A 12,694-nucleotide genomic window follows, 5' to 3' on the forward strand; every position below is an offset into this window, starting at 1 on the left:
TACATCGGCTAAATTCATGATACAGGAGCTGGCAGTCTGTGATAACTCCTTATAATACCCTGCAGGATTTTTACGGGGATCAGGCAATGTCTGCTTTAGAGCCAAAACCTCAGATCTTTTCCAAGGGACATGTACCCATACACGCTGGAAATGTGGCGGAATTGCTGGATTCGCATTTGCATCACCTTTCCTCCAAACTGGAGGAACCTCTCTCATGGGATACTGTCGCACCTTTTTCCTACCTGGCATGTCATGCTCAGACAGTGATCGGGAATTGCTTCCCTTACTTCTATAAGACAATAACATCTCAATTGCTTGTTCAACATCGGCACCCACAATCATGCCTTCTGCGAACTTGAATCGCACATGGAATAATTCATTCATGTTGTACTCTCGATCATTTCCCTCCAAATCTTCAGAGAGGAATATACACATTTGTTCAAAAACATATCTCTGTGTGGATGCTTCCCACCGACGGAAGACTTCCATGACGGACTGAACGTCATACTTTACGGTATTGGTAACCCATTTACGTGCTAACTTATTCAGTACTTCTCCCTCTTGATAGTCAGGCAGTCGACTCCGCAACTGTCTACGCTCTGTTATAGGGGTCGTATTAGGCAACCCAAAGAAAGGTGAGAAAAGACCAGTGACAGTGTTTGCTACTCTCTGTCGAACAGAGGGAGAAACTGACGGAAAGGCAGAAACGCCAGAAAAGACAGGCTGATGTAAAGCAGAAGTCGAGGCAGTAGCAGAAAGAGTATTAGGATAGGCAGTTGGAGCAGTAGGCGAAATCGTAGAAAAAGTAGATGGAGTATGTAGCAAAGGCAGCGGCCCTTGAGAGGGCTGCGTCGGAGGAGTAGAAACCAGCTGAAGAGGAGCTGGTGATTGTATTAGGACCTGTTGTCCGACAATAGGGGGTTGTACAACCAAAGGTTGTTGCGGTGCTGTAGCACTTTGCGCATATGGAGGTGGAGAACTCAGTAGATGAGACTTTAAAGGATCCTTTTCAGGTGTCTCTTTTGATCCTTGTCCTTTACGTGGCAACACTGGGTAGCATTTATCTACTGCTAACTTCCTACTTCTAAGCGTTTGTTCATTCTCTTGCTCTTCCTCATTATCCCTGAATGCAATGGCAGCTTGTACCATTGACATACCTCTTTTATTTTTCTTTGCCAATTTCATTTCTTTCTGTTTGGCTTCTTTGCGCCATAGGCGAAAGGAGTCAAACATCGCCGGCCGGGCTTTCTTCTTGAAAAGTTTTACCTCTAGATTATCTAAAATCTCTGTGTCAAAGCTACCATATTGTGGCCATTTTAAAACACTGTTGTTTCTGGTGTATCTGATCCACACTTCATTGTACGTGATAGGGCCTACTCCATGCTTCACGTAAAGCTCATATGTTGGAATTCCAATCAGAGGAACCGACACGAGTCCTCCAATCGGGAGTCCCTACTACAACCAAGACAAAACAAGTGTCTAAGTCTGCTAAGACCAGACATCTTAGCTCTCTAGTCTAGCTTCAAACTTCAAAGGATTATCGAATACAATAGTCTCGTGAATACACGAGTCCCTCGGCTTTGGCGCTTGCAAGTTCCAAACCAAAGCGTATCTCAAGGATACCAAAACTAAGAATCAAACTAAGGACTGGGAGACGCTCCACTTATACTTAACTGAAGTGTTGATGATCGATGACGTCACTAGAAGACTCGTCTATCGTTTCGCTCTACCAAGCATCAATGGGTCCAAAACAGGGCGATAGTCAGGGCAGCAGTCCTTCGTAGCCATCGGGACGCGGGGAACCTCGCAGCAAAGACCTTCGGAACCACGTCGACATACAGGGGTCGCTGAAGTGGCTGGCTGTCCTCTGGAATTTTCACACGAAGCTCCTCACGAACATCTGGCTTGGACCGACACCGCTTGATACCGCCCCGAGTTGAGCGCCAACTGAGGTACCGGGTTTTTAGGGACCCGGCGGTGCCAGGGGGAACACCCAAAGACCTCTTGAGTCCTTCCTGTTTTGGACCACAGAAACACAGAGTCTTCTAGGTGATGTCAAGGATCGAGTTTTATTGGCTGCAACCAAGTAACAAGCGTCCTAGAAGTACAACAGCACGGTGTGTATATTCTCAGGAGACTGTTCGTTTTTACAGAACCAGCCTTCTCTTTTTATACACAAATATCAGCTTCAGGCAAGAATTCCTAGTTTTACAGTTTGGCCATATACATATTTTCACAATAAAGAAAAAGCAGAGTCATGATGACAAGCCCATATTTTCGTTTGTCCAGTTCGTGATGGATTACCCAGCAAGGCCCAGAACTTCCATCAGATATCGATGAACCCCCAATAAAATCGAGCACCTCCTCCTTGTAAAACTAGTAATAAAGAAGAAACAGGGACAGGTGTGTGTGTGATTAACCATGGTTTGTATGCGATGATCGGTTTATGACATGTTGTGCTTTGATGCTAATCGCGCTAGGCCATTGGGATGGGGACTGCCCGAACAGGTTTGGCTGGAGGCAGTGTAGTCAGCTCACCCAGGTCACAGAGGAGTCAGCAAAGGTGTACGTGTCCTTTCAGATCGGATTCGGCCTTGGTCATTTTGAGTATGTAAGGGCAATCACAAAATGGATGCCGCTCACAAAATGGAACCCGAGGGTTCAAGACAGAAACTACGATTTAAGGGTGATTTTGTCACTCAATCATGACGCAAATGCATAGGTATAATGTCCCAATCATTACCGGTCTGCCGATACCAAATTAGTCATGGTATGATGATATTTTCTGACACGAGTGTAGAGCTTCGGTACCATACAATAGCAGGGTCCAGAATTTTCAGTACCACAATCTATTTATTCAGAACTATTGGTTTTAATGGTACCATATTGATGAATTTATGCATTAGCATTGAATAATGACAATACAATATGTAAAACTAAACCTGTTTCAAAATGCCACCCACATTTGCCAAAATTTATGGCCTTGGGTGGAAAATGAATTGTCCTTTGTCTGTTAATCTACGGGATGGTAGATTATGTGTATTTAAAGGAGAGAAAGACCACTCTGCTCAAAACCATTACACTCTACACCACTGCACTCTGCTTCAATCTACTCTGCACCACTGCACTGACGCTACTATACTCTACTCTAAGCCTCTGCACACTAAGCCACTATCTCAGCACTATTGCACCATACGTCACTTTACTCTACACCACGGGATGCCACTGCAAACTACACCAATACACTTGATGCCACTCAACTCTACTGCACTGTACGACACTCTACTCGGCAGCACTGAACTCTCTGCCACTCTGCACCACTCTTCTCTGTGCTACTCTACTCTACGCCATTCTACTCTGCACCTCTCTACTCTGTGCTACTGCACTTTACTCTGCACCACTCTACACCACTATTCTGCCTTCTACACTAATGAATTCTACACTACTCTAATCTACTGTGCACTATTGCACTGGATGTATGACGTTACAACGCATACTTTTACAAAGCCTACCTTTACAACGCAATTTTTACACCGCAACATCCATTACAACGCATACCATTACAACGCATGCCATTACAACAAATTCTTTGAAACTACCTTTACAACGCATTCCACTACAACGCATACTACCTTTACAACGCGTACCATTACAACGCATAACACCAATTGCATGTAAGGTAAGTGTTGGATAGTGTAGGGGTTAAAATTACTATTCTAATTCCAGGGGGTGCAACAGTAGGGTAAGTGTTGGATAGTGTAAGGGTACTATGTGTTGTAATGCTATGCGTTGTAATGGTATGCATTGTAATGACTGCGTTGTAATGGCATGCGTTGTAGTGGTGTGCGTTGTAGTGTCATGCGGTGTAATGGTTGCGTTGTAAATGCATGCGTTGTAATGGATGTTGCGTTGTAAAAGTTTCGTTGTAATGGTAATGCGGTGTAAAAGTTGCGTTGTAAAGGTTGTTTCCCTATTGCACAGACACTGCACTCTATGCCATTTCACTTCATGCCTCTCTACTCTGCATCACTCTAGTCTATGCCAATGCACTCTACTACTCACCACTGCACTCTTTGCCACTGTACTTTACACAACTCTACACCACTCCACTCTTTAACACTGCACTCTATGCCAATGCCCTCCACACCACTGCTTTGTAACACTCCACTCTACCCTGCACTACTCCACTTTGCACCACTTCACTCTACTAACAATCTATGCCATGCACTCTATGCTACTGCACTTTACACCACTCGACTCCACTCTGCTCCACTCCACTCTACACCACTGCAATCATGCTGCACCACTCTATTCAATGCCACTCTACTCTACGCCTCTTCGCTCGATGCCACTATGCTTTACGCCACTACTTTATGCCACTTGCACTCTATCCTGCACCACTGTACTCTACCCTGCACCACTCCACTTCAATCTACTCTGAAACAATCTACTCTACGCCTCCGCACTCTATGCCACTCTGTGTCACTCCACATCTCTGCACTCTACGCTGTGCCACTCTATTCTAAACCACTGCACTCTACGCCTATTCACTCTACACCACTTTACTCAAAACCAATGCACCCTATGCCACTCTACCTCTGCCAACTACTTTGCACCACTTCACTTTATGCCCCTATACTCTACAACTTTCTACTATATGTCACAGCACTCTATTCTCACTACACGCCATGTCATTTTAAACCATTGCGCTCTGTCACTGCACTCTATTCTACACTGTACTCTACATCACTGTTCTCTGCACCACTCTACACTGCACCACTTTGTGACCCTGCACTCTACGACGCTGCACTCTGACACGCATGACTGCACTCTATGCTGCTGCACTCTATACGACGTTACAAATAAAGGGTTAAGCCAAAGGTACTGGGACCTGGGTAGTTCAATGTTACATGTAGGAATTGGTCCCAGTTGCTAAACAATCAATTCTAGTATAATGATTTGCGAATTTTTCAAAAAAATCGAAGAAAATCTTTGAGAGGAATGTTGTTTATTCACATCCTCTTCATAAGTTGATTATGCATACATTTAATCATAAATAATCACAGTTCTTTCAATGCCCAAAGAGAGGCGTGGGTGAAAGGAGTAAAGGGAAGGGGTAAGGTAAGTGATTGGTGAGGATCAAGGTAGTGAGAGAAAGTTTTACTGAGGTCACATGTGGTCACAAAGATACATTTTATAGTTGGACAGCACATGGGCATGTTAATATCGCCATAGTACAATTCTATACAAATGCCATCATATCCCAATAGTAAAAACACAGTCAAAGATTTCCTGTTGAGCTTGGGTAGGATATGTAAATGGAAGTAAGTCGACGTTTCGACCCCTGGTGGTGTAGGTTCACTTGCACCTTACTGTGGGGTCTTCATCAGGACAGGTGAGGTAGTGGGTCTGGGGGTGTGTAGGGACCAGGCTAGGGCACCAGAAACGCCCCTACATATAGTGTGGCATCTTGAAGAAGAAAAATCAAATAGGCCCGTGGGCTCCAATCAACCGAGCGAGCATCAACCTGGGGATCTGTAAAGGCCTCCCCAATCGTGCCTGGATATGAATCCTCAAATAACAAACTGCGGGGCTAAATCGTCTCGTGCTTTAATCGCGGACGTGTCTGATGGCTGCAGCTCACCACTTCCTCTGTCTATTTGATTTTTCTTCTTCAAGATGCCACACTATATGTAGTGACGTTTCTGGTGCCCTAGCCTGGTCCCTACACACCCCCAGACCCACTACCTCACCTGTCCTGATGAAGACCCCACAGTAAGGTGCAAGTGAACCTACACCACCAGGGGTCAAAACGTCGACTTACTTCCATTTACATATCCTACCCAAGCTCAACAGGAAATCTTTGACTGTGTTTTTACTATTGGGATATGATGGCATTTGTATAGAATTGTACTATGGCGATATTAACATGCCCATGTGCTGTCCAACTATAAAATGTATCTTTGTGACCACATGTGACCTCAGTAAAACTTTCTCTCACTACCTTGATTCTCACCAATCACTTACCTTACCCCTTCCCTTTACTCCTTTCACCCACGCCTCTTTGGGCATTGAAAGAACTGTGATTATTTATGATTAAATGTATGCATAATCAACTTATGAAGAGGATGTGAATAAACAACATTCCTCTCAAAGATTTTCGTCAATTTTTTTGAAAAATTCGCAAATCATTATACTAGAATTGATTGTTTAGCAACTGGGACCCCTTCCTACATGTAGCACTCTATACGACTGCACTCTACTCTGCACCACTCAACTCTATACCACTCTACTGCACACACAACTACACTCTACGTCACTACACTCTATACCACTGCACTGTGTCACTCCGGTCTATGCCACTGCACTCTATGCCACTGCACTATATGCCACTGCACTCTACACCACTGCACTCTACACCACTGCACTCTACACCTCTGCACTCTACCCTGCCCTGCCCTACTCTATGCCACTGCACTCTAAGCTACTCTGTGTCACTGCACTGTACACTAATATACTCTCCACCACTTTAGTCTAAACCAGTGCACTCTACATCACTGCTCTCTATGCCAATCTACTCTGCACCACTATGGGGAACATGTGTGCCCAGCCATGGGTCCCTTGCTTACTGTACCAGAGAACACAAATTGTACTTCAGCAATTAGGCCCAACATGCTAAAACTGGTCTGGGATTGCTTTTGTTTCTGTTCAGAGGGGAATGACTTAGCAGTTCAAACTGGACTTTTCTTATTGGATAGTAAACAAGGATGATTTTCATATGCGTGGTATCTAACTAACCTGCCACAGTGAGCCAAAAAATGAAGCACTGGAATGAGGCCCTCGGAATTTATCAGTGGCAGAGGTTATTTGGAGCATTCCACTAATCACCATTCTGTATTTCTCAGTGTTTACAGCTCTGTTCGCCATCATATTAGCAGTTGTAGTGGTAGCCTTCATCACTTCTGTGGTTTCTGCTGTTGTGGCTGCTGTTGTTGTACCTGTTGTTCCTGGGGTGGTAACAATTGTGATAAAAGATGCCATTCCTCCCGGGGTGACAGCAGGAGTTCCTGTTATTTTCCCTGATATTGTAGCTATTGTTATCATTGCCTGTTCCTGTACTGGTCATTGCAATTGTAGCAACTGGGGTTGCTGTTATTGTGGCTGTTGTTGTTGCTACCATTTTCAATGCTGTGGTACAAGATGTGGTTGCTGCTGTGATGCCTGCTCAAATTGCATCTATTGTTGCTGCTGTAGTCCCTGGTGTTGTGGCAGCAGTTGGTGCTGCTCTGGTCTCTGCTGTGGTGAAAGCTATTGCTGCTTCCATGGTCCATTTTATGATGGCAGTGGGGGTTTATAGTGCACCTACAGCTGTGTTGGATGCTATCATCTCTGCTGTGGTCCCTGCTGTGCTTCGAACTACTCTCCTGTTACTGCAACAGTGGTGGGTGTGGGCCCTACCGTGGTTGGAGCTGTGGCATTGCTCTGGTCTGTGCTGGCATTACATCTGTGGTCCCCGCTGTTATTACAGGTGTGGTCTCTTCTGTGGTACCTGCTGTGCTGATAGCTGTTTCTGCTGCAATGGCAACTGATGTTGCTGCTTTGGCCTCAGCTGCGAGGGTAGCTGTTGCTGGTGCTAGTGTTCCTGCTATCGTGGAAGCTGTGGTTCCTACTTTGTCTACTATGGTTACAGTTGTGTTCACTGTTGTTGTCCTTGAGCTACTGTTGCTGATGTTGTCCTTTCCATGGTAGCAGGCGTGGTCACTGCTGTAGGTCCTGGCTTCATTACAGAAGTGTTTGCTGCTATGCCCCTGCTGTAGTTACAGTTGTGGTTGCTACTCTAAGGCACAGTTGACTCTGTGCTTGGCCGTTCAGCAACAGATCAACAGGTATTATCTCCCCACAACTGACAATAGAGAGCATATATCCGGGATTCCAGTCTAGTTCAATCACAAGTATTATTTTGATTCAGTTGCTACTTTCACCTGTTCTGTGTGCTAGTGCTTGCTGACATCCCTTTGTGCTGTTTCGTGTTTTCTTATGCATTCTCTTTGGATTGTTACTGTCTCAAACGATGCTTTTTAGTGTGCATTTTCTGTAGTTTTTGTGTGTTGAGGGCATGTCTTGATTTTTTGACTATTATTAGGGTCAGCATCTTATTGCTCTCTGAGGTTAGGTTAATCTTAAAAGGAGCTAATATGGCTTGGTGGCAATTCATGTTCTACTCGTGAGCAGCAGAATTAATTCAACAATGTATTTATTTAGTACTTTCCATTGTGCATCTATGGCTATTGTTATTGAGCATTTAAAAAGATGTACACGGCACATTAGTTGTGTCTTCATGTATGAGATCATTTGTGTTTTGTCATTCTTTATCAAATGCAATGTGTTTCCTCCATATCATGTTGAAGAGACTGTGTGTGTGTCCGTGAGCACACCCATCAGACTAAAATATAGTTTACTTATTAAAAGGAACCTCTCAGATATATAATTTTTTGGGTGGACTCGCTTCTCTTTTCTGGTACAATAATTGGTGAGAGTTCCCCAAGTCTAACTATTACTGGGAGCTGGAAACTGACAGACAATACCACCGTGCTCTCCCTGAACTAATTTGTGGCCTGCATGAGGGTTCTCTGAACTCGGTGTACAGAGGAGGTTTACACTTAATTAGGAATCAAACCTAACTCTAATTTTGATTAATGAATTTACATAAGTTGAAGAATGATGGTTGTATAGCTTGAATGAATTGATAAAAGACAATCAGTTTGCAAGTAATTTTTATCAATATAAGTTGCATAACAGACTTGTGAGTACATTTTCAAACATTTTGTACTGGGTTAGCATCACAAAAGTGACGCAAACCAGCACAAATTCTTTTTTTACCAATTTACTTTCCAGTGCGAACCTTGTTTAGTAATGCAAAGGAGTGTGAAACTTTGCTTTGTGTTACGTAGCAGCAAGGGGGTGTTACATAGGTGGAACATGGGCGTTCCCATGGAACCACCCATGCCTTTTGATGCAAAACCTTATTTATAAACAATTGTAGAAAGAGTTTAGCTCCAAAAGTTAATTCCATTTGAAAGGAGGTGTTAAGGAGAAATGATTTTATTTCTACTTTCTTTTCCTACTTAGCATGCGTGCTCCACTGGGCAGCACACATACAAAGTGGGAAAAGCTTTTAAACTTGTCTAGGCATGGTATTTTGTACAGGAAGGATACCTTTCCTGTACAAAACTATGCTAGACTCACACACACACTAGAGCTTTGGCACTAAGGTGTGTTGCTCGTGCATGGCAGCGGAAATCAGTGCTGGTGCTGGGGAGAGGGGAAGAGAGAGCCATATCTCTGTGACATTTTGGAAAATATGGTGCTATATTTCAGGGTTTTAGATATCCCAGTGGACATCTCTAAAGCCAAATGTTTCTTCCACAAGAGCTGTGACTTGTGCTGTTATTTCAGTACTTTTTGTTCTGACTGTAATTACAGATTTCCTGATGATAGCAACTTTCCTAAATAGCTGCCTTTATTCAGTAGGGGATTTCTTAGAAGACCTATAAAACAGTATAAACCTTCCATAAACATTCCCTAATGCACTAACGTGTCTGCATATTTTTGTTTATGATAAGCACTCTGTCTAATTAATATTTTTAAATAATTACTATATTCTGATAAGGTCATTCATATTAGTGTGAGATGAAATAATGAAGTTACCTTCTAAGATGTAAACCCGTTTCACACCCGAAGGTGGCAGTTACTAGAGCATGTACATTAGTGCTTTCTTGTAACATATATACTGAGTACTTTTAAGCAGAATCACAATGTGACTTGAAAATGCACATACTTAACTGCAATGTCTTCTGTCTTCGTGCAATAGAGCTATTTATTTTTATTTTAGGTTTAAAAATTTGTCTGAATCAGCAGCTGGCTTTACGTTGATAGACTACATTTGCATAGTTGTATTACAGTACAACAAAAATGAATATGCAGTTGAAAAATATTTTAATGCAAAATTATTTTGATTCTGTAGTTCTACACAAAAATTGAAGAGAAGGCAAATTAATGAATTTTTACTTTAGATATTAATTAGCATGTTATTTACTTGCTTTACTTTAACTAATTGTCATGTACTATAAATAATTAAATTTTTTTAATCTTTCAGGCCCTGCCTCCGATGCAGTTGCTGACAAGATTTTTCAGATCAGCAAAACACTTGAAGAATATGCCATCTGTCCTGATCTCAGAATTGACCTGTCCCGGCTAGGACGACAAGACTTTGATTTGGAGAATAAATTCAAGCCCTTCCGAGGTGAGACGTTCATTTTTCTTTTTTTTTCTTTCTTTTTTTTATTGAAATCAGACAGAATACAGTAGGATATTTGGTAAAGGAAAAATAAAGCACAAAAAACAGAAGCGTAAAGGAACAGAAAAGCGATAAGCATATCCCGCCTGTGGAGCTCATCCTAGTCAAACATATTTCTTACTATTGAATCTGCACTTAAGTTAGCTTTGTTCTCCCTTTTCTCCAGAACGTTCATCAAAATTTCCACCATTAAATTTTCGATATCATTGGTTACGGGCACAATGCGGTCTATTCCTTTTACCCAACCCTGTGTCTATTTTGCTCCTCCATCCAGACAATAAGTGGCTTCCAGACTCTCATACCTTTTTTCATCGTTTTTGACCCTTTGCATTTATACAGAACGATTTCCTGCCTCCCAATGAATATTAGCCTGTTCAGCCATTGATGGAATGTAAGTGGTTCCTAATCCTTCCATACTGTGGCTATCAGGAGACGTGCTATTGATATAATTAAAAACACAAAATCCCTCTGTAGCGCATCAAATTGCAGCCTTGAATCATAGCCCAATAGCATCAATGTGGAGGACATCTTTATATTTCTCCCCAATGTCTGTAGCATAAAAGATTCAATCCCCTCTTTTAAATTACCTAGTTTTGCACGTGAATAAAACATGTGTACCATGTCAGCTGGTCCTATTTGACATCTAGGGCAACCATCCAATTCTCTTTTTCCCCATTTAAAGAGTTTCCATGGTGTGTAGTACAGACTATACACCGTTTTCTATTGTTGAGCCTTTAAGTTGGATGACATCAAGACATGTTTTTCCCACCTCCAACACCTTATGTATATCAACCTCCCCATCGTTTAATTTGCTTATCCAATTTACTTCTATTTTTTCCAAATCATCGGGCATGGATTTTAACAGCTCTTGATAGAAATCTTTAATTCTGTTCCTATAATTGCTCATAAGCTGCAGAATTGGTATCGGCCCCAAATTAATACTCTCTTTAGAGATTCCTCTTATGCAATTAGGAATTAGCAGATATTTAAAACACGAGTCCCGCTGCAGGCTGAACTTTTGTGCAATTTCAATAAAAACCACCATTTCTTGATCTGCCAAAGTAACAATCCCCATATGCTCCCATTTTCTGGCCATATCATCATATATAATTGGACGTAGGAGATCAGAGTGCCAAAGTGATGAGTACTTAGTAGACCTGCTTATCCTACAAATTTTCACACTCAATACATTTGTAGCCTTTCTCTTGATATTTTTTTATGTCGTCTTGACGTTGAAATATTCCACCTGCAGCTTCCCCAATCGCCAATTGGTAAATACTTGGCACTTCAGCCATATCATTTTGCACATTCTCGTAATAATAAAGAGTACCTAGATGTTGCAGGGCCATAGCCCAATAATACAGCTGGATATTAGGAGCATTCCACCCCCGATCGATTAGCTGAGTCAGATATTTGTAAGCACGTCAAGTTTTATTATAACTCCAAATAAAGGGTTTCCAGTAAGATGGCGGACGGACGGACAAAGTCCGTCCGCCACCCTGTAGGGGGCCGTACCGTCCGCCACAAGGGCGGAGGAACCATGTCCCCAATTAGGATGCACCCGCCACAGTGGCGGGAGCATCCCACATTTTTAACATTGCGGCGGACGGTGCTTAAAGCACCGGCCGCCGTAATGTGGAAAATGCTTGTTGTGCATTTTACAGCACAACATGACAGGCACCGCGTGGTGCCTGCCATGTTGTGCTGTGAAACGCAGGGGGGTACCATAGGTACCCCCCATGTGCACACCTCTTCACCCTGGGGGCCCTCACCCGGCCCCAAAGAAGGAACTGTATGCCTTTTAGTGGCGGCAATGGCCACGGAAAGTCATTCCTCCCAGGCCATCCTAATATGGCTGGCGGTGTCTGATAGACACTGCCACCATATCAGGCCTTTTCTGCCGCGGTCGCAAGGCGACCCCTGCAGAAAAGAGGCGGACGGTCTTCCCCTCCGCCATGGTCCCCCCCGCCATTGTAATATGACGGGGGGAAGAAAGGTGGCAGACGGGCAAAGATGGCGGGCGGATCGCCACCGCCTGCATGGCGGTGGCGATCTGTCCGCCATCCTAATGGACCCCTAAATTAGAGAACATCCCCTCAATTTTACGTATTTTTTTTTACCGCTAACTCTAGTAGGATAGCCCGGATTAAATATAAAATTTTAGCAAAGATTTCATTTTAATTACATTTATCCTTCCAATAATTGTGAGGTGTAAATGGTCTAACCATTTCAGCTCCCTATTAATTGTGCCCATCACTAGATTTATGTTTATTGCCCATAGATCAGTAATTTTAGATGTTAATATGACTCCTAAATATGTTGCTGACTCCACCACTC

General features: G+C 43.0%; 1 protein-coding gene across 1 annotated transcript in view; it reads left to right on the forward strand.

The window, feature by feature from the left end:
• Window positions 1–12,694, forward strand: part of PGM5 (phosphoglucomutase 5) — an 832,754-nt gene that overhangs the window by 200,071 nt on the left and 619,989 nt on the right. The window contains exon 3 of the mRNA XM_086961233.1: window positions 10,157–10,303. Coding sequence (XP_086817359.1) covers window positions 10,157–10,303 — 147 coding nt within the window. The remainder of the gene's footprint in view (window positions 1–10,156; window positions 10,304–12,694) is intronic.

Source organism: Lissotriton vulgaris, chromosome 3_1 (genome assembly GCF_964263255.1).
Source record: "Lissotriton vulgaris chromosome 3_1, aLisVul1.2, whole genome shotgun sequence".
NCBI classification, from domain to species: Eukaryota; Metazoa; Chordata; class Amphibia; order Caudata; family Salamandridae; genus Lissotriton; species Lissotriton vulgaris.